The sequence below is a fragment of the Macrobrachium rosenbergii genome, chromosome 13 (assembly GCF_040412425.1).
Source record: "Macrobrachium rosenbergii isolate ZJJX-2024 chromosome 13, ASM4041242v1, whole genome shotgun sequence".
NCBI lineage: Eukaryota > Metazoa > Arthropoda > Malacostraca > Decapoda > Palaemonidae > Macrobrachium > Macrobrachium rosenbergii.
In genome coordinates this window covers 45,466,929-45,486,928 of record NC_089753.1, presented here as the reverse complement: position 1 = coordinate 45,486,928, position 20,000 = coordinate 45,466,929, and the positions used below count along the sequence as shown (strand labels likewise).

Genomic DNA, 20,000 nt, shown 5'->3' with positions numbered 1-20,000 from the left:
AAATGACGGAAAAGCACATGGAGAAAATCTATAATTCCTTAAGGTGTCATGCAGGAGTTCATTGCTGCTGTCATCCTAGGATGTCATAGTAGTTATGAGTAAAAAAAAAAAAAAAAAAAAATAAAAAAGGAGGGCTTAAGATCAAGAGAATTGGTGGAATAGAGTGTAGAATTTAAGCCCCAGAACTAACGCTGGGACCTACGAGGTCATTCAGTGCTGAAAGGGAAATTTATGGTAGAACGGTTTGAAAGGTGCAACAGGAGGAAAACCTTGCAGTTGCACTATGAAACAGTTGTCAGGAGAGGGTGGATAGCAAGATGAAGAAAGAGATGAGGTAAACTGACGGCACTACCTCCCTACGGGGGAGAGAATAGGTTGGGTGATCATGACTGATGGTCGCTGAGAAAAATGAATTGAGAAATCGCAGCCATAGCTTACCGGTGTCATTGACAAAGACTTGTAGCGTAGTTCCACCGTACTGAGTGGCATTTGCATTCAACTCCTCAATGTCATTCTTGATTTCCCTCTGTCTGGCCGTGACATTTTCCTTGGCCTCGTTTGCCTTCTCGGTCACGTTGCCAAGGAGGGTAAATGCTTTGACTGAGACAACGCTACTATCATTGGTGACATATTGAAGAACGATTGTCATCTGGGCTCTTCCTGTTAATATTCTTGTGATGATACCGTTAAGGGCATTGATATTTGGAGAAATGAGAGCTATCAGATCACTGAGGATGGTAAGTACTTGTGTCAATACATCTTCTATAAACTGACTCCTCTGAGATGCTGTACGCGTCGCCACCTCCCTTTTGTGCCGTCTGTTATTATTAGCTGCTGTTTTCACTTGTTCTACATCACTTTTCAGCCCGGAAACTTCGCTGGAGATGTTGCTAAATGCATCAAATTCTGCCTTTTTAGTTGCTATTTGTTCATATACCCTAACCAAAGGACTTTGCGGGGTCGAACCTGTTGGGAAAAAATTTTGCTGTTTAGTTTCCTCCTTTGTATTTGTAAACATGATAAAAAATACTTTATTCTGGTAATAGTTTTTTTTTTAGATGAATGCTACTACTTTGAAACAAATAAGCACAAAAAGGATTTTCGTTGTACCATACTTCGGATGACCAGTGTCACGCATTTATATATTTTTGCTCGTGCTCATATACTCACACATACTGTTTTAGAAAAAAAAGACCACTTCTGTTTTCGATTTGGCCTTGGGAAAGGTATTTTAATAGTCTGCATAACAAATGACCAAATTAGCCATTCACGTAAGCTGTACTGAATCGACACCAATAGTTCTTAGGGCTCAAATACCTCCTCCAAGAAGGACTTTTTTGTTCTGTCTGCCTGTTAGCAGGATTACGTGAAATTAATTAACAGATTCCTTTAAAGATTCACTATGTTCCAGACAACCGTTGATCATTGTCGTTGTGAATTCAAGTTGGGGGCTGAATCTAGAAATTTCTTTTTCATATTAAATTGTGCCGTTGTATATCTCACTAGTTTTACGACTTACTCGATGTTGACGTTGATTCTCCACTTGATGTAGATGCTGGTGATGTAGACGATCCAGATGACCCTTCATTTTCACAAAGTAGACGTTGTAAAAGAGAGATTAAGTAAAAAATGATGGATACGAGTTCAGTGAATTAGGGAATGCTACTAATTTGGTAATATATTTTTTGCAAAGTTAAGATAATGAGATAGTGATGTGAAGTTTAAAAATTCAGATGTAGTTTGCTTACTATACAGAATGTTTTTCTGATTATGAAAACAAATAGAATAAGAAGTTAAGTGAATATAAAGCAAGCTAGATAAGATAAATAGCATTAGAATAGTGGTTAATTTAGCTGTATTTCAGGAAAGCCTTTTTCCTATGCTTTTATTATCTTTCAGGTTTTAGAATGGAAGAAAGGCACGGAGTTCTAAGAAAATACATAATATCTTTGTCATATTTGTCGTCTGGCAATTTGCTCTCCTGGCGGTGGTTTTATGGTGACCGGTAACAAAAGCACAGGAAAAAAAGTTAAAATTTTCGCTATGAAAAAAGTCACAGGAAAAAAAGTCACATTAATTTATGGTGGCGATTAAAGCAATTAAAGTAATAAAACAGAAAATACTTTGGAACTTTCCTAGATAGTGACCCTCAAGGGTTTTCGGAGGTCGTTATCTAGGAGTAGTATTTCTTGGGATTGTTTATCCTTATAATATTTACAGTCTTTTGTTTATGTTTTTAGATAATCCCCAATGGACTTGTACTAAACACGCCGCAAAGGTGGATACATACCGGATTAAAACCATTAGGGGTCACTATCTAGGTAAGATTAGTGTGACTTTTCACGTGACTCTTTTCCCTGTGACTTTTTTTTTTACCTGGATTCTGTTTTATTTCACGAGTTCATCAGCTAGAGATAGTTTTGTGATGTTTTATTTAACTTGTTGTATTCAGGACTTACCCTGAGATGTCGACTCTCCACTTGATGTAGATGCAGGTGATGTGGAAGATCCGGTTGACGCTTCATTATCCCAAAGCAAGCGTTTTTAAAGAAAAGAGATAGAAAAAATATAGTGAGCATGTGTCAAAATTATTCATCATTTTATCGTTCAGAAATGTTTTAAGCTTCTTTCGAAGACAGCTAATTTTATAAGACTTTCTGGCCAAATTCTGTAACTGAGGTCATTTGAACTGAAAGAACAGTGCTTTAATATCTTTTCATTTTTTGAAATGTCTGTCTGAATGGGAAGACAAATAGAATTCAAAGCTCAGTGGATGTTAAGAAAGAAAAGATAACCTAAAGTGAATGGGAGAAGTTTTGCAATGTAGCAGAGATACTAATGCTTAGAAGAAACTAGGAGACAGTAAGAACAGGTGTCAGGACATATTTGTATTTGTCGTTGCTGGAGTGCGTTGGGAAGGTTCACAGAATAAATGAAGGAGTTACGAAGAGATGCTGTATTTAGAGGCTTGAAAGAACACAGTCATAAGATGAGAATGAAAAGCTTCCAAATAGTTATGAAAGTAAGCACAGTGGATGAGGACTGATTATTACTTTAGATATTGCACTGGTAAGTTTTGGAATTATAAAAGTTTATCATAATTTTTTCAGCAGCAGTAATAAAGTCACAGGAAAAAAGTCACAATTTTGGCTATGAAAAAAAGTCACAGGAAAAAAGCCATATTAATTTATGTTGGTAATTAAAGATATTAAAGTAATAAAACAGAAAATACTTAGGATCTTTCCTATATAGTGACCCCCAAGGGTTATCGGGGGCCGTTATTTAGGACTAATATTTCTTGGGGGTTATTATCCCTATGGTATTTACAGTCACTTGTTTATGTTTTTAGGTAATCCCCAACGGACTTGTGCTAAACACGTCGCAAAGGTGGATACATACCGGATTAAAACCATTAGCGGCCAGTATCTAGGAAAGATTGACTTTTTTCCTGTGAATTTTTTACCTGTGACCTTTTTTTATCTTGATTTTGTTTTATTTCACGAGTTCATCAGGTAGAGATAGTTTTGTGATGTTTTATTCAACTTGTGTTCAGGACCTACCCTGAGATGTCGACTCTCCACTTGATGTAGATGCAGGTGATGTGGAAGGTCCGGTTGAACCTTCATTATCCCAAAGCAAGTGTTTTTAAAGAAAAGAGATAGAAAAAATATAGTGAGCATGTGTCAAAATTATTCATCATTTTATCGTTCAGAAATGTTTTAAGCTTCTTTCGAAGACAGTTAATTTAGTAAGACTTTCTGGCCAAATTCTGTAACTGAGGTAATTTGAACTGAAAGAACAGTGCTTTAATATCTTTTTATTTGTTGAAATGTCTGTCTGAATAGGAAGACAAATAGAATTCGAAGCTCAGTGAATGTTAAGAAAGAAAAGATAACCTAAAGTGAATGGGAGAAGTTTTGCAATGTAGCAGAGATACTAACGCTTAGAAGAAACTAGGAGACAGTAAGAACAGGTGTCAGGACATATTTTTATTTGTCGTTGCTGGAGTGCGTTGGGAAGGTTCACAGAATAAATGAAGTAGTTACGAAGAAATGCTGTATTTAGAGGCTTGAAAAAACACAGTCATATGAGGAGAATGAAAGGCGTCCAATTAGTTATGAAAGTAAGCACAGTGGATGAGGACTGATTATTATTTTAGATATATTGCACTTGTAAGCTTTGGAATTATAAAAATTAATCAGAATTTTTTCAGCAGCAGTAATAAAGTCACAATTTGGCTATGAAAAAAAGTAGCAGGAAAAAATCATATTAATTTATGTTGGGAATTAAAGCTGTTAAGGTAAAAAAACAGAAAATACTTTGGATCTTTCCTAGATAGTGACCCCCAAGGGTTTTCAGGGGTCGTTATTTAGGACTAATATTTCTTGGGGGTCATTATCCCTATGGTATTTACAGTCACTTGTTTATGTTTTTAGGTAATCCCCAAAGGACTTGTGCTAAACGCGCCGCAAAGGTGGATACATACCGGATTAAACCCATTAGCGGCCAATATCTAGGAAAGATTAATGTGACTTTTCCTGTGACTTTTTTCTGTGAATTTTTTACCTGTGACTTTTTTTATCTTGATTTTGTTTTATATCACGAGTTCATCAGGTAGAGATAGTTTTGTGATGTTTTATTCAACTTGTTGTGTTCAGGACTCACCCTGAGATGTCGACTCTCCACTTGATGTAGATGCAGGTGATGTGGAAGATCCGGTCGACCCTTCATTATCCCAAAGCAAGCGTTTTTAAAGAAAAGAGATAGAAAAAATATAGTGAGCATGTGTTAAAATTATTCATCATTTTATCGTTTAGAAATGTTTTAAGCTTTTTTCGAAGAGAGCTAATTTAGTAAGACTTTCTGGCAAAATTCTGTAACTGAGGTCATTTGAACTGAAAGAACAGTGCTTTAATATATTTTTATTTGTTGAAATGTCTGTCTAAATAGGAAAACAAATAGAATTCGAAGCTCAGTGAATGTTAAGAAAGAAAAGATAATCTAAAGTGAATGGGGGAGGCTTTGCAATGTAGCAGAGATACTAACGCTTAGAAGAAACTAGGAGACAGTAAGAACAGGTGTCAGGACATATTTCTATTTGTCTTTGCTGGAGTATGTTGGGAAGGTTCACAGAATAAATGAAGTAGTTACGAAGAGATGCTGTATTTAGAGGCTTGAAAGAACACCGTCATATGATGAGAATGAAAAGCGTCCAATTAGGTATGAAAGTAAGCACAGTGGATGAGGACTGATTATTACTTTAGATATTGCACTGGTGAGCTTTGGAATTATAAAAGTTAATCAAAATTTTTTCAGCAGCAGTAATAAAGTCACAGGAAAAAGTCACAATTTTGGCTATGAAAAAAAGTCACAGGGAAAAAGTCATATTAATTTATGGTGGTAATTAAAGATATTAAAGTAATAAAACAGAAAATACTTTGGATCTTTCCTGTATAGTGACCCCCAAGGGTTTTCGGGGGTCGTTATTTAGGACTAATATTTCTTGGGGGTCATTATCCCTATGGTATTTACAGTCACTTGTTTGTGTTTTTAGGTAATCCTCAACGGACTTGTGCTAAACACGGCGCAAAGGTGGATACATACCGGATTAAAACCATTAGCGGCCAATATCTAGGAAAGATTAATGTGATTTTTTCCCTGTGAATTTTTTACCTGTGACCTTTTTTATCTTGATTTTGTTTTATTTCACGAGTTCATCAGGTAGAGATAGTTTTGTGATGTTTTATTCAACTCGTTATGTTCAGGACTTACCCTGAGATGTCGACTCTCCACTTGATGTAGACGCAGGTGATGTCGAAGATCCGGTCGACCCTTCATTATCCCAAAGCAAGCGTTTTTAAAGAAAAGAGATAGAAAAAATATAGTGAGCATGTGTCAAAATTATTCATCATTTTATCGTTCAGAAATGGTTTTAAGCTTCTTTCGAAGACAGCTAATTTAGTAAGACTTTCTGGCCAAATTCTGTAACTGAGGTAATTTGAACTGAAAGAACAGTGCTTTAATATATTTTTATTTGTTGAAATGTCTGTCTGAATAGGAAGACAAATAGAATTCGAAGCTCAGTGAATGTTAAGAAAGAAAAGATAACCTAAAGTGAATGGGAGAAGTTTTGCAATGTAGCAGAGATACTAACGCTTAGAAGAAACTAGGAGACAGTAAGAACAGGTGTCAGGACATATTTTTATTTGTCGTTGCTGGAGTGCGTTGTGAAGGTTCACAGAATAAATGAAGGAGTTACGAAGAAATGCTGTGTTTAGAGGCTTGAAAAAACACAGCCATATGAGGAGAATGAAAGGCGTCCAATTAGTTATGAAAGTAAGCACAGTGGATAAGGACTGATTATTATTTTAGATATATTGCACTGGTAAGCTTTGGAATTATAAAAATCAATCAGAATTTTTTCAGCAGCAGTTATAAAGTCACAATTTGGCTATGAAAAAAGTAGCAGGAAAAAATCATATTAATTTATGTTGGGAATGAAAGCTGTTAAGGTAAAAAAACAGAAAATACTTTGGATCTTTCCTAGATAGTGACCCCCAAGGGTTTTCAGGGGTCGTTATTTAGGACTAATATTTCTTGGGGGTCATTATCCCTATGGTATTTACAGTCAGTTGTTTATGTTTTTAGTTATTCCCCAACGGACTTGTGCTAAACGCGCCGCAAAGGTGGATACGTACCGGATTAAAACTATTAGCGGTCACTTTCTAGGAAAGATTAATGTGACTTTTCTTGTGACTTTTTTCCTGTGAATTTTTTACCTGTGACTTTTTTTATCTTGATTTTGTTTTATATCACGAGTTCATCAGGTAGAGATAGTTTTGTGATGTTTTATTCAACTTGTTGTGTTCAAGACTCACCCTGAGATGTCGACTCTCCACTTGATGTAGATGCAGGTGATGTGGAAGATCCGGTTGACCCTTCATTATCCCAAAGCAAGCGTTTTTAAAGAAAGGAGATAGAAAAAATATAGTGAGCATGTGTCAAAATTATTCATCATTTTATCGTTCAGAAATGTTTTAAGCTTTTTTCGAAGAGAGCTAATTTAACAAGACTTTCTGGCAAAATTCTGTAACTGAGGTCATTTGAACTGAAAGAACAGTGCTTTAATATATTTTTATTTGTTGAAATGTCTGTCTAAATAGGAAGACAAATAGAATTCGAAGCTCAGTGAATGTTAAGAAAGAAAAGGTAACCTAAAGTGAATGGGGGAGGTTTTGCAATGTAGCAGAGATACTAACGCTTAGAAGAAACTAGGAGACAGTAAGAACAGGTGTCAGGACATATTTGTATTTGTCGTTGCTGGAGTGCGTTGGGAAGGTTCACAGAATAAATGAAGGAGTTACGAAGAAATGCTGTATTTAGAGGCTTGAAAAACACAGTCATATGATGAGAATGAAAAGCGTCCAATTAGGTATGAAAGTAAGCACAGTGGATGAGGACTGATTATTACTTTAGATATTGCACTGGTAAGCTTTGGAATTATAAAAATTAATCAGAATTTTTTCAGCAGCAATAATAAAGTCACAATTTGGCTATGAAAAAAAGTAACAGGAAAAAAATCATATTAATTTATGTTGGGAATTAAAGCTGTTAAGGTAATAAAACAGAAAATACTTTGGATCTTTCCTAGATAGTGACCCCCAAGGGTTTTCAGGGGTCGTTATTTAGGACTAATATTTCTTGGGGGTCATTATCCCTATGGTATTTACAGTCAGTTGTTTATGTTTTTAGGTATTCCCCAACGGACTTGTGCTAAACGCGCCGCAAAGGTGGATACGTACCGGATTAAAACTATTAGCGGTCACTATCTCGGAAAAATTAATGTGACTTTTCCTGTGACTTTTTTCCTGTGAATTTTTTACCTGTGACTTTTTTTTATCTTGATTTTGTTTTATATCACGAGTTCATCAGGTAGAGATAGTTTTGTGATGTTTTATTCAACTTGTTGTGTTCAGGACTTACCCTGAGATGTCGACTCTCCACTTGATGTAGATGCAGGTGATGTGGAAGATCCGGTCGACCCTTCATTATCCCAAAGCAAGCGTTTTTAAAGAAAAGAGATAGAAAAAATATAGTTAGTGAGCATGTGTCAAAATTATTCATCATTTTATCGTTTAGAAATGTTTTAAGCTTCTTTCGAAGACAGCTAATTTAAAAAGACTTCTCTGGCCAAATTCTGTAACTGAGGTAATTTGAACTGAAAGAACAGTGCTTTAATATCTTTTTATTTTTTGAAATGTCTGTCTGAATAGGAAGACAAATAGAATTCGAAGCTCAATGAATGTTAAGAAAGAAAAGATAACCTTAAGTGAATGGGGGAGGTTTTGCAATGTAGCAGAGATTCTAACGCTTAGAAGAAACCAGGAGACAGTAAGAACAGGTGTCAGGACATATTTCTATTTGTCGTTGCTGGAGTATGTTGGGAAGGTTCACAGAATAAATGGAGTTACTAAGAGATGCTGTATTTAGAGGCTTGAAAGAACACCGTCATATGATGAGAATGAAAGGCGTCCAATTAGTTATGAAAGTAAGCACAGTGGATGAGGACTGATTATTATTTTAGATATTGCACTGGTAATTTTTGGAATTATAAAAATTAATCAAAATTTTTTCAGCAGCAGTAATAAAGTCACAGGAAAGAAGTCACAATTTTGGCTATGAAAAAAGTCACAGAAAAAACGTCATATTAATTTATGTTGGTAATTAAAGATATTAAAGTAATAAAACAGAAAATACTTTGGATCTTTCCTATATAGTGACCCCCAAGGGTTTTCAGGGGTCGTTATTTAGGACTAATATTTCTTGAGGGTCATTATCCCTATGGTATTTACAGTCACTTGTTTATGTTTTTAGGTAATCCCCAAAGGACTTGTGCTAAACGCGCCGCAAAGGTGGATACATACCGGATTAAACCCATTAGCGGCCAATATCTAGGAAAGATTAATGTGACTTTTCCTGTGACTTTTTTCTTTGAATTTTTTACCTGTGACTTTTTTTATCTGGATTTTATTTTATTTCACGAGTTCATCAGGTAGAGATAGTTTTGTGATGTTTTATTCAACTTGTTATGTTCAGGACTTACCCTGAGATGTCGACTCTCCACTTGATGTAGATGCAGGTGATGTGGAAGGTCCGGTTGACCCTTCATTATCCCAAAGTAAGCGTTTTTAAAGAAAAGAGATAGAAAAAACATAGTGAGCATGTGCCAAAATTATTCATCATTTTATCGTTCAGAAATGTTTTAAGCTTCTTTCGAAGACAGCTAATTTAGTAAGACTTTCTGGCCAAATTCTGTAACTGAGGTAATTTGAAGTGAAAGAACAGTGCTTTAATATCTTTTTATTTGTTGAAATGTCTGTCTGAATATGAAGACAAATAGAATTCGAAGCTCAGTGAATGTTAAGAAAGAAAAGATAACCTAAAGTGAATGGGAGAAGTTTTGCAATGTAGCAGAGATACTAACGCTTAGAAGAAACTAGGAGACAGTAAGAACAGGTGTCAGGACATATTTGTATTTGTCGTTGCTGGAGTGCGTTGGGAAGGTTCACAGAGTAAATGAAGGAGTTACGAAGAGATGCTGTATTTAGAGGCTTGAAAGAACACAGTCATGTGATGAGAATGAAAGGCCTCCAATTAGTCATGGAAGTAAGCACATTGGATGAGGACTGATTATCTTTTTAGATACTGCACTGTTAAGTTTTGGAATTATAAAAATTAATCAAAATTTTTTCACCTGTGGTGACAGCTGGAAAATGTTTTAGGCAGAATTACCCTTGATGGAGATCCAGGGGATGAATCGCTTGAACCTTTATTGATGTATCAGTAATTTTGTTGTTACAGAAAAATATTTTATTAGTGACTGTCGTCGTCCTAAGTTACTCCAGGATTTTGTGAGCGACTGCAGTCGTCATTGTTGTTATTTTTTAATTTTATTTCACTCATCATTAAAAATTACAGTAATGGATATAATCGGATATCATCTGTAATTTGTTGTAAGAAATATTTAACTGGACAAGTGTAATTTTTTGTATAGGGATGTGAAGTTTTAGAGTATAGTTCGTTGTATGTATGACTTACCTTGAGAAGTCGACTCTCCACTGGACGTAGATGCAGGTGATGTCGAAAGTCCAGTTGACCCTTCATTGTCCCAAAGTAAGTGTGTTTAAAGAAAGGAAAAGAAAAAATGTAGTGAACATGGGTCAAAGTAATTCATCATTTTATCTTTTAGTAACTTTTTATGCTTCTGTCGAGGACAGCTAATTTAACAAGACTTTTGGGCAAAATTCTGTAACTGAAGTGATCATGTGAATTGAAAGAGCAGTGCTCTGTTGTCTTTTTATTTTGTAAAATGTCAATCTGGTTAGGAAGACAAGTAGAATTTTTCTTAATCTGACTTTTGTTGCATGCCTTACTTGCATAGGATTTCCAGAAAACAATTTAAAATCCCTCATGGTTACTTAACAGGACTCTTTGTCTTTTGATATTTGAATCTGATGAAATTTGTCCTGTTGATATTTATTTTGGAACATGTCAAATTATTAAGACATCTGAAATGAGTGAATAGCTATATTTTAAATCAAGTCTTTGAACACTCTAATTTAGTCTAGTTTGTTCAAGGTGCCATGGATGCGCCATTTAAACCTTCAGCGTTTTATCGTGAATTACGTTGCAAAAAGGTAAAAGGAAAATATACTTGGTGACCAAACTTTTCCAGACCAAGTATTTCATAGATTTTGATGCTGTGATCGCAGTCACTTCTGTTTTGTCAGCATGGTTATTTTGTCCTTATCTTTGTTATTATTTCTTAACTAATGTGAAAGTGTATAATTACAGTCGACTTTTGCGTTATGATTACAAGGAATGGTTGTGTCCGTTTAACAGATTTCTTTGTCTTGTTCCCTGGTCATACCATGGGTTTTGCTTATACTTGGTCGTGTTTAACATTGTTAGTTGAAAAATTTGTTAACTTTAGGACTTACCTTGCGACGGCGTCGATCCTCCACTTGGTGTAGATGCAGGTGGTGTTGAGTGTCCGGTTAAGCCTTCATTGTTACAAGGCAGGTGTTGTAAAAGAGAGTATATAAGAAATATGGTGTATATGTATCCAGTAAATCCATAATATTGCTCTTCATTGAGCTTTCTTTCAGGACTGAGGAAGGTTTATTCATTTTCAAAGCTCTTGTGTTTTGCTGTCCTGATAATGTTACAGGTACACAGTACTACCAAGTTTTAGACAACTATGCTATTTTATAAATTGAAAACTTTTCATTGGAGCATTATTAACAAGATTTCTGAACAAATGTAAGCTATGGAATTTGTTTATTGATATTTAAAGAGTGGTGTCATGTTGACCTTGAATTTCGAACATGACTATCTAATTATAAAACAGTGAAATAAGTGGTAGCTATATTGTAAATGGGGCCTTTGATCACGTCACATTTGTTTATTCCACTCTTGTTTTTAGTGTAAGTTATACATGGTAGCAAGTATGAGTCACTTAAACCTTCCCTGTTGCATAGGGAATTCCGTTTCAAAAGGTAGAAATAAAATATAATTGAGTGCCGTAACTTCACCATGCTAAGTTTAGCAAAGATTTTGTTTCCGTGAATGCAGTTCTTGCTTTTTATATCAGTATGGTTGCTGTGTGTCGTTAAGGTTGTGCTGATCTTTTTTCCTATTTCATGAATAAAGTGAAACTACATAATTATAGTTGATTATTGTTTCATGTATTACTTACTTATAATTAATTACAGGAAAACAAATATCTTTCATGTCCGTTGAACTGATTTCATTTATTTGCTCTCTCTTGTCATGACTTAAATGTCATATAAATATTTCTTTATTAACAGAAATGTACAACTCTATACAGAGCTTATTTGGATGGTAATTACTCCAAGTAAAGTCGATAACATGTAGTTAAATGTGTTTTTTCGGTTTTCTTTTACCTATTTATCTTCTAAATATAACTTATAAGTGATTCATTATATCCATGTAATTATTCTCTTTTTCTTTTTTGGTCATTTGTCAATATATATATATATATATATATATATATATATATATATATATATATATATATATATATATATATATATATATATATATATATATATATATATATAAGTATGAGATACATACATACATACATACATACATATACATACATACACACATATATATATATATATATATATATATATATATATATATATATATATATATATATATATATATATATATATATATGTGTGTGTGTGTGTGTGTGTGTGTGTGTGTGTGTGTGTGTGTGTGTATCTCATACTCAGATAAAGTTCCACAGGGTTTGAAAGGAAAAGAAAAAGTGGAAAAAAATTTGGTTGTTGAGAGAGATTGAAAAACATCAGGCAGTGAGTCGAGAAATGCTTACCAGTTACCCCAAACGGGAGTCATACAAACGAAGTCTGGTGTCTGTGGCGCCTCATAAGAGCCTTTGGGTTATGAAAGCAAGAGCAGAGGCACTAAATCCGACTCAGCATTTTTTCAGAATCGACTCTCCGTGCACAGTGCTAATGAAATGAATAATGAAGGGCTGGTGATAGTGAACGGTGGTGGTGATGGTTAATTGTGACATTGGTGAAAAGTTATGCTAATTATGATATGGTTATGATGTCATGCACTTCTGTCTTAGCTGGACAAAAGGTGATTGGGAGAGAGAGGTGATTCAAACTGGCTTGGGAAACAAGTGCAGGAATTTGACAACATAGTGTGTGCGTAAGTGCGTCACACGCTCTCCCTCAGATCCTAAACAAAACTGGACTTAGCTTTTTCGCCAACTCTCGTCTGAATTTCAAGTAAAAGTGGACTTTAAAAAATTTTCATTGAACAGCCTACTTGGCTCTATAAAGACATCATATACAAATACGGTGGAACTGTAATAAAAAGAGTATAAAAGAAGGAAAGGCAATTTATACTGTTATTCGTCTTTCCTCAACTACAGTAAGACGATTGACAATGACAAGTACAAACTCAGTCCCCACTTTGAATATAAGACTCAGTCACTACAGTTACACTACCTTAGAATACTCTGTTGAACTACAATATATATACATATACATATATATATATATATATATATATATATATATATATATATATATATATATATATATATATATATATATATATATATATATATAGTGGTTTTACATTGTGTGCTTTGCTTAGGTTTCCAGCTTTAAGACTTACCTTGTGTTGATGTCGATCCTCCACCTGGTGTAGATGTAGGTGTTGTTGAGGGTCCGGTCGATCCTTCATTGTCACATAGCAGATATTTTGAGAGTGAAAGAAAGTTGTGTTAACTTTATATAGAATTGTCATCTTATTTTTCAGTGACTTTCTATGCAGTTAGGAAATGCAGTTAATTTATCTAGGCTTATGGACTACTGCCAGTAACTGAGGTGATCATGAGAATTTGACATTGCTTTAGCGCATAAACTATACTTCAAGGGCCAAGGCTAAATCCAAGACCAAGTTTGTGTCAGTCTAACCTTATGTTTTAATATCTGAATTTGTGTCCACATGGCTGAGTAAATGTTTTTTTTTTTTTTTTAAGTCTAAGTTTTAGATTTTACTTTAAACGTAAAGTATTTACTAAAACACTGTTTAGTTGATAAGTGCGTAGTGTTTTAAGTGAATGAGAATAGAAAGTCTTGTAAAAATGTGTTCTGATATTTGCTTAAATTTAAGGAATATGTGATTTCCAAAGTTGATGGATCCAATAAAGAGCAGAGGAATGACTTGCCGTATGTGTGAATATTATCTGATTGCAGGATTAAAAATGTATTCATAAATGTAATTAGGAGAAATGAGACATCTGTACAGGTCAAGATCGATGGGAAAGGGTTTATGAAGTAACATGCTGAAGTGGAAGGAGTACAGGAGGTGTAAGCTAATTTTAAGGATGTAGTTACACAATAAGAAGGGAACTGTAGCTGGCAGATATGTGTAGGAAGAACTTACAAATGCAATGAGTCGAGAGTCGTTTGTACGAAAGGTTTAAAGAAGGAGTCTTAGCAGTTATTATAAGAGATAGATATGTTGTTTATTTTATGGTCCGTGTTAGGAATAGTGTCAAGAGTCTCAGCAACCTCCAAAAAGCAAATCTGGAAGTTCAATTTGAAAATTCATTTCAAATATCTCAAGTTGACTCCTATCCAGGGACGAGGTCGTTGTAGCAGGACTTATTTTGAATTCTTAAGTCAAAGGAAGGATTCTTTTTATAGACTGTGTCAAAAAATTCTGATTAACGTTGAAAAGCATAACGCTGTTGTATTTTTGAGGGGGATAGTTATATGAAGGGTACGAGAAAACTCTTATTACCAGAAAAATGAAATGCAGCTCTGTCACATCTATCTATATAAAGACATCAGAATAATGAAATCAGAGAAGGGCAAGACCGTCGTAGTCCTGGATAGCAGTTCTTGGAAAAGCAGAGAAACTTTAATACTGTCTTGAAACATCATTTTCAGTACTGACAAGGAGATGCATTACAACGCATTATCTCTTAAGCACAGTGCTACAGTATGCCCTATATGTACGGCTTCCCTAAAATACATGAATTAGGTGTAACAGTGAGACCCATAGTCGATTCATTAGGATCTGTTCATAATTTATTAGCGAGGTTAGCAGAGTCGTGGGTGTTCTGATGGGTTTGCTTACCCAAGCCCATTTAACATACTCCTCTGATTTTGTAGATAGTTTCAAAACTATTAAAGACAATGTTAACCCGACGATGATTTTTGATTTTGTAACCTTATTCACCAATTTCCCGTTAGATATAGCTCGCGCATTCATGGAATTGTAAAAAAAAAAAAGGAAAATTAAAGGAAAATGTCTCCATTTGTAAAAATTGTAATTTGGTTGTGTAAGAGAGATCGGAAGATATCTCGAAAAACTCATCGGGGAGCTTAAAATAGCCATTAATGTAATGTTAATAATATAAACCTTGCAAGCATTGAGGTCAAGCGACTAAGGTTTGTTGAGGATATCCTCATTAACTCAGTACCAACAGGAGCTGGAAACAAAGCCTTTAATGCTTTGGATAAGATAAATACCATCCATGTTCATAGAGACGCTAAGCTTCCCAGATTTGTATGGAAGATAATACTTCTGACATGTTCCACGGACTGATGGAAATCCAGATCCCTGACCTTCGTGAGCCACATCCAAGGTTATGTCCCCCCAGTGCTGAGGAATGATATAGAGTAGTGGAAAGAGAAACTCGAAGGATATTGTCCCTAACTATTAAAAGAGCAACAGAGGAGTTGAAAAGAAGGTTTTGCAGAGGAATGTAAAAATGACATTTACAGAGGTATGAAACTCAAGGAACAAGCAGAGACTAGATCTGTGTCATCAAAGATAGAGAAATAAATCTCTAACTTAAGGATGATGGCATAAAACGAATCTGGTTTGATTGTTATGTCTTTTAAACACAGAAAATGAAAGAGGGAATTTGGAAGAGTTGGGGAGGGCGGGAGGGATAATGATGGAGATACGATCTATAGAAGTAAAGAAGGCTGCAATAAAATAAAGAATGGCAAAGCACCTGGTCCATCAGAGGTGCAAATTGAAATGCTAAAGGCGCTTGATACAGAGCGGGTAAAAATGGAGACCGGAAGTGTTAAGGGTAGTGAGGGAGGAGGAAATAATGGAAAATGATTGGGAAGAAAGTGGTGGTAAATGTTTAAACACAAGAGAGATATTATGGAGTGTGGTAATTATAGAGGAATCAGACTAATAGAATATTTGTTGATGGTTTTAGAAAGAATACGTGTTAAGAGATTATGAGTAATACGGTTTTATTAGAGGGAGAGATACAGTTGACACTGTCTTCATAATAAGACACACAGGGAAAGAGGAAAAAGGCAGTTGGACTTTTTTTGGTGCATTTATAGACCTAGAGAAGGCATTTGATATAACACCAAGGACGTCAGTATTTTTGCGTTCAAAAAGAGGAAAGTGACATAAAAGTTAATTACGTTGGATGAAAAAAAGAAGGACAGGTAGTAACAGCCTGTGGCAAAACAGAAATGTTTGAGTTAGAGTTGGTTTACATCAAGGATCGGCACCTAGTCCATTTCTGTTTGCATAGGTTATGGATGTATTGAGTGAAGGGATTATGAATGGCAATCTACGGAAACTTTTGTATGCTGATGATCTGTTGATTATCGCAGACTAAAGATTTGCAATGAAGGCTTAGGAGAGTGGTAAGAATCTCTTGAATGTGGTGATATAAAGGTAAGTGTGGGTAAAACAGATTATGTTATTCAGCAAGACGGGAGGAATCAGTTTACTTATAAAAGACAGACGATGCCTTGGTTGTAAACAAGTAGAGAATTTCAAGCCCGGGTGGCGGGTGTAAAGCTTGGACTGAAAGCAGGATAAAAGCATTTGGGGGAAATGAAGTGGGTAGAAGGCTAAGGGGTGACAATAGAATGTCAAATAAACTAAAATTGAGGATCTGTTTTACCCTGAGAAATGCAGGGTACTTCGTATTGCTGGAAGACTGTAGGAACGAGTAAAAGAGTATAACTGTAATAGTCCAAGGATGGTTTACTAAAGTTGATCATGGCTGTAAAAAAGTTGTGAAAAGTTTAAGTAAAAAAAAAACTTCTGGAACAATCGTATTCTGTTTGTAGCTGGATTTGGAGAGCGAGAAACAGATAGTAGTTCTAGAAGATTTTAAGGCAAAAGTAGATGATAGAGAAGAAATTTGTTTAGTTGATAAGTACGGAGTGTTTTAAGTGAATGAAAAAAAAAAAGTCTTGTAGAAATATGTTCTGATATTTGCTTAAAATTAATTAATATGTGATTTCCAAAGTGGATGGATGCAATAAAGAGTTGAGGAATGCTTTGCCATATCTGTGAATATTATCTGATTGCAGGATTAAAAATGTATCCATTAATGTAATTAGGAGAAATGAAACTTCTGTACAGGTCAAGATCAGTGGAAAAGGGTTTATGATGTAATATGCTGAAGTGGAATTAGTACAGGAGGTGTAAGCTAATTTTAAGGATGTAGTTATTGAATAAGAAGGGAACTGTAGCTGGCAGAGATGTGTTGGAAGAACTTATAAATGCAATGAGTCGAGAGTCGTTGATACGAAAGGTTTAGAGAAGGAATCTTCGCATTTGCTACAAGAGAATAGGAAGTTGTGGGGGGTGAGATGCTAATGTGGAGCAAGGAGTTGACGAGCTAAGTGATTTTTGAAAGGAAGGTAGAAATAGAGACAGTGTCAGCAGATGCTGTCAGCACAGCGATTATTTTGAAGAGTTGTTGAATGTGAATGATGGAAGAGTGGAATTAGTAAGTTTAAATTAGAGAATGCTTGTGGAAGTGAATGAGAGGATGTAAGAAGGGCAAGAGAAGTCAAAGAAAGGAAAGGTCACAGAGTTGATGAGATTACCCGTGTGATTTTGTTCACAATGGAGTGATATGTCTACTAGGCAAGGTTTGATATGAGTTTGATATGTACAAGCTATATTTTGAAGAGGGAAAGATTCAGAAGGAATGACTGGGAAAAATATTTGTTGTGATGTAAAATCAGAAGGGTGATAGCGATGCTTATGAAGACTGTTGGGCATAACAACATTTATATATAAGAAGTGGCCTTTGTATGGCCCAAATAAGAGGTTTTTGACTTAGGTGGTGTTTTTCATGATGAGAGAATGGAGAAGGTTAGTTTAAGAAAAGTTTGTAGAGTTGGGAAGTTTCAAATTTTTTGAAAAAGTAGTGAAAGGAAACCAAAAACCTACTGTGAAATGTGGGCAGAAAAGGTATGTAGGTGCGTCTTTTCTTTTTCATCCCCACTACTACTCCTATGCGAAGGGCCCAGTTGTCGTAATGTGTCTTCTCTAGCTATTCCTATGGGAAACACCTTCCTCCACTAAAATCTTTAAATCCTCCTACACTTTATCACTCTCTCTAATCCTTTGCCTCCTCTTGGCCTACTCCTAACAGGTTCCACCCAAGCCTTCTTCACTCCTTCCTCCTCAGTTATCCTTACCACATTCCTAAGCCCTCTCAAAGTCGACTCTTTCATTATATCAGTAATCTTTACCACCCTGGCAATTTTAATTTTTTCATTTTCCAGCCAATCATGCAACAAGATCCCAAAATCCGCCTCAGCATCCATATTTCTGCTTCACACCCTTCTTGTTTAAGATGTATTCTAAGTACTTGAAATTCTCTACTTGATTCAAATATGGGCCTCTTCTATCCTACAGTATATTAATAACCTGATTTCTACTTTCTTGTTAGATACCATAAATACAGCTTTGCCCATATTTACCTGCACACCACCTTGTTCAAAAGATGTGCTACTCTCTTACCTTTCATTGCAATTATTCAATCATGGATCATCTACAAATAACAATTCTCCTAGATAAATTATATATAACAATTTCCCTTGATCATCTGCTTTAACAGTTCTCCTTGATTTTCATTCCTAATCCCTTCATTCGATGCATCAGTCACCAGTACCAACAGAATGGGCTGAGTGCCGATCTTTGATGTAAGCAACTCTAACTTCAAACATTTCTGTTTTGCCACAAACTGTTATTGCTGTTATCCTTGTTCATTTATACAACATTTCAACCACTCTAACTAACTTTTTTGGCACTTTCCTCTTTCTTAAGTACCAAAACACCACCTCGCTGAGTCTTCTATTAAATGTCTTTTTTAGGGCTATCAGTGCACAGTAGAACTTCTGATTACCTTCCAACCTGTAAGTGTCACTCTCCCTCTAATGAAACTGCACTGCGATCACAAATTTTCACAGTTGTTTGCAGTCTTTCATCCAGTATTCTTTTTTATACCTTCAACAAATTTTTTGTTAGCTTGATTCTTATATGATTACCACACTCACACAATATCTCCTTTTTGTTTAAACAAATATAAAATCAGACTTTCTCCCCAGTCATTTAGCATTGCTTCCTCTTCCCACATTGCCCTTAACAGTTCAAGTATCCACTCTTCCCCCTATGTACTAAGCACCAACATTTCAGTTTGCGCCTTTGATGGAGCTGGTGCTTTGCCATTTTTCATTTTACCTATAGCCTTCTTTACTTATACAGACTGCATCTCAATCACCGGTCCCTCCACAGTCCTCGCCTCCCTAAGTCCCCTCTTTCATTTTCTGTTATTGCAGGGTACTTATAATAATCAGATCAGCTTCGTTTTATGTCATCATCCTTCAGCAAGATATTTCCTTTTGTATATTTGATGATACCTGACTGACCCAGATCTTTTCTTTGCTTTTTCCTTGAGTTTGATATTCTGTAAACATCCTTTTCACCTTCTGTTATTCCTAACCTTCTATTGAACTCCTCTGTAGCTGTTCCTGTTACCATGCTCAATATCCTCTCTCTCTCTCTCTCTCTCTCTCTCTCTCTCTCTCTCTCTCTCTCTCTCTCTCTCTCTCTTGTTCCAGGGCACCTTGTACATGTCTCACCTTGCTATCCTTGAAAGCCTTCGACTTCCCCTAGAGAATTGGAAAGAGTAGATTTGGATATGAGGAGATTCACTGGAGGCCATGGATTTGGATTCAGGAAAGAAGATGGAGAGTATGTACCGTAAATGGCACAGAGTTTTGAATTAGTGTGTGTAATGAACACCTGGTTAATGAATGCAGATCATCTTTTGGTGATATGTAAATTGGTGGAATACAGAGCCAAGTAGAATACCTTATGGCTAGGGGGTAGACAGAAGCGGTGTAGTAAATTGTAAGGTAATTTTTAATATGCATATGTGAAGCAAGATAGGTTGCTAGCGTTATAGATTAAGGTGAGGTGTAGTAAACCCAAGAAGAGGTTAAAGAGATCAAGAATTAAATTATGGGATCTTAAAGGAGAACAGCGTGAGCAGTATAAGTTGTGTATAAGAGAAAAAATCAATCAGGAATAAAGTTAAGAGAGGAGGGAGTTGGTAGAGCTGAAAATAT

At 35.5% G+C, this 20,000-nt stretch overlaps 1 protein-coding gene across 27 annotated transcripts in view; it reads right to left on the bottom strand.

The window, feature by feature from the left end:
* Window positions 1-20,000, bottom strand: part of LOC136845263 (streptococcal hemagglutinin-like) — a 157,135-nt gene that overhangs the window by 23,266 nt on the left and 113,869 nt on the right. For 7 of the 27 annotated variants that reach the window (XM_067115402.1, XM_067115377.1, XM_067115405.1 and 4 more), the window contains 12 exons: window positions 13,246-13,308; window positions 11,001-11,063; window positions 10,099-10,158; window positions 9,104-9,163; window positions 7,984-8,043; window positions 6,879-6,938; window positions 5,773-5,832; window positions 4,666-4,725; window positions 3,561-3,620; window positions 2,460-2,519; window positions 1,520-1,582; window positions 439-966 (listed from right to left, as the gene is read on the bottom strand). In XM_067115402.1, the coding sequence (XP_066971503.1) occupies window positions 439-966; window positions 1,520-1,582; window positions 2,460-2,519; window positions 3,561-3,620; window positions 4,666-4,725; window positions 5,773-5,832; window positions 6,879-6,938; window positions 7,984-8,043; window positions 9,104-9,163; window positions 10,099-10,158; window positions 11,001-11,063; window positions 13,246-13,308 (1,197 nt within the window). The remainder of the gene's footprint in view (window positions 1-438; window positions 967-1,519; window positions 1,583-2,459; window positions 2,520-3,560; window positions 3,621-4,665; window positions 4,726-5,772; window positions 5,833-6,878; window positions 6,939-7,983; window positions 8,044-9,103; window positions 9,164-10,098; window positions 10,159-11,000; window positions 11,064-13,245; window positions 13,309-20,000) is intronic. The other 20 variants (XM_067115380.1, XM_067115378.1, XM_067115381.1 and 17 more) reach the window with 20 other exon arrangements.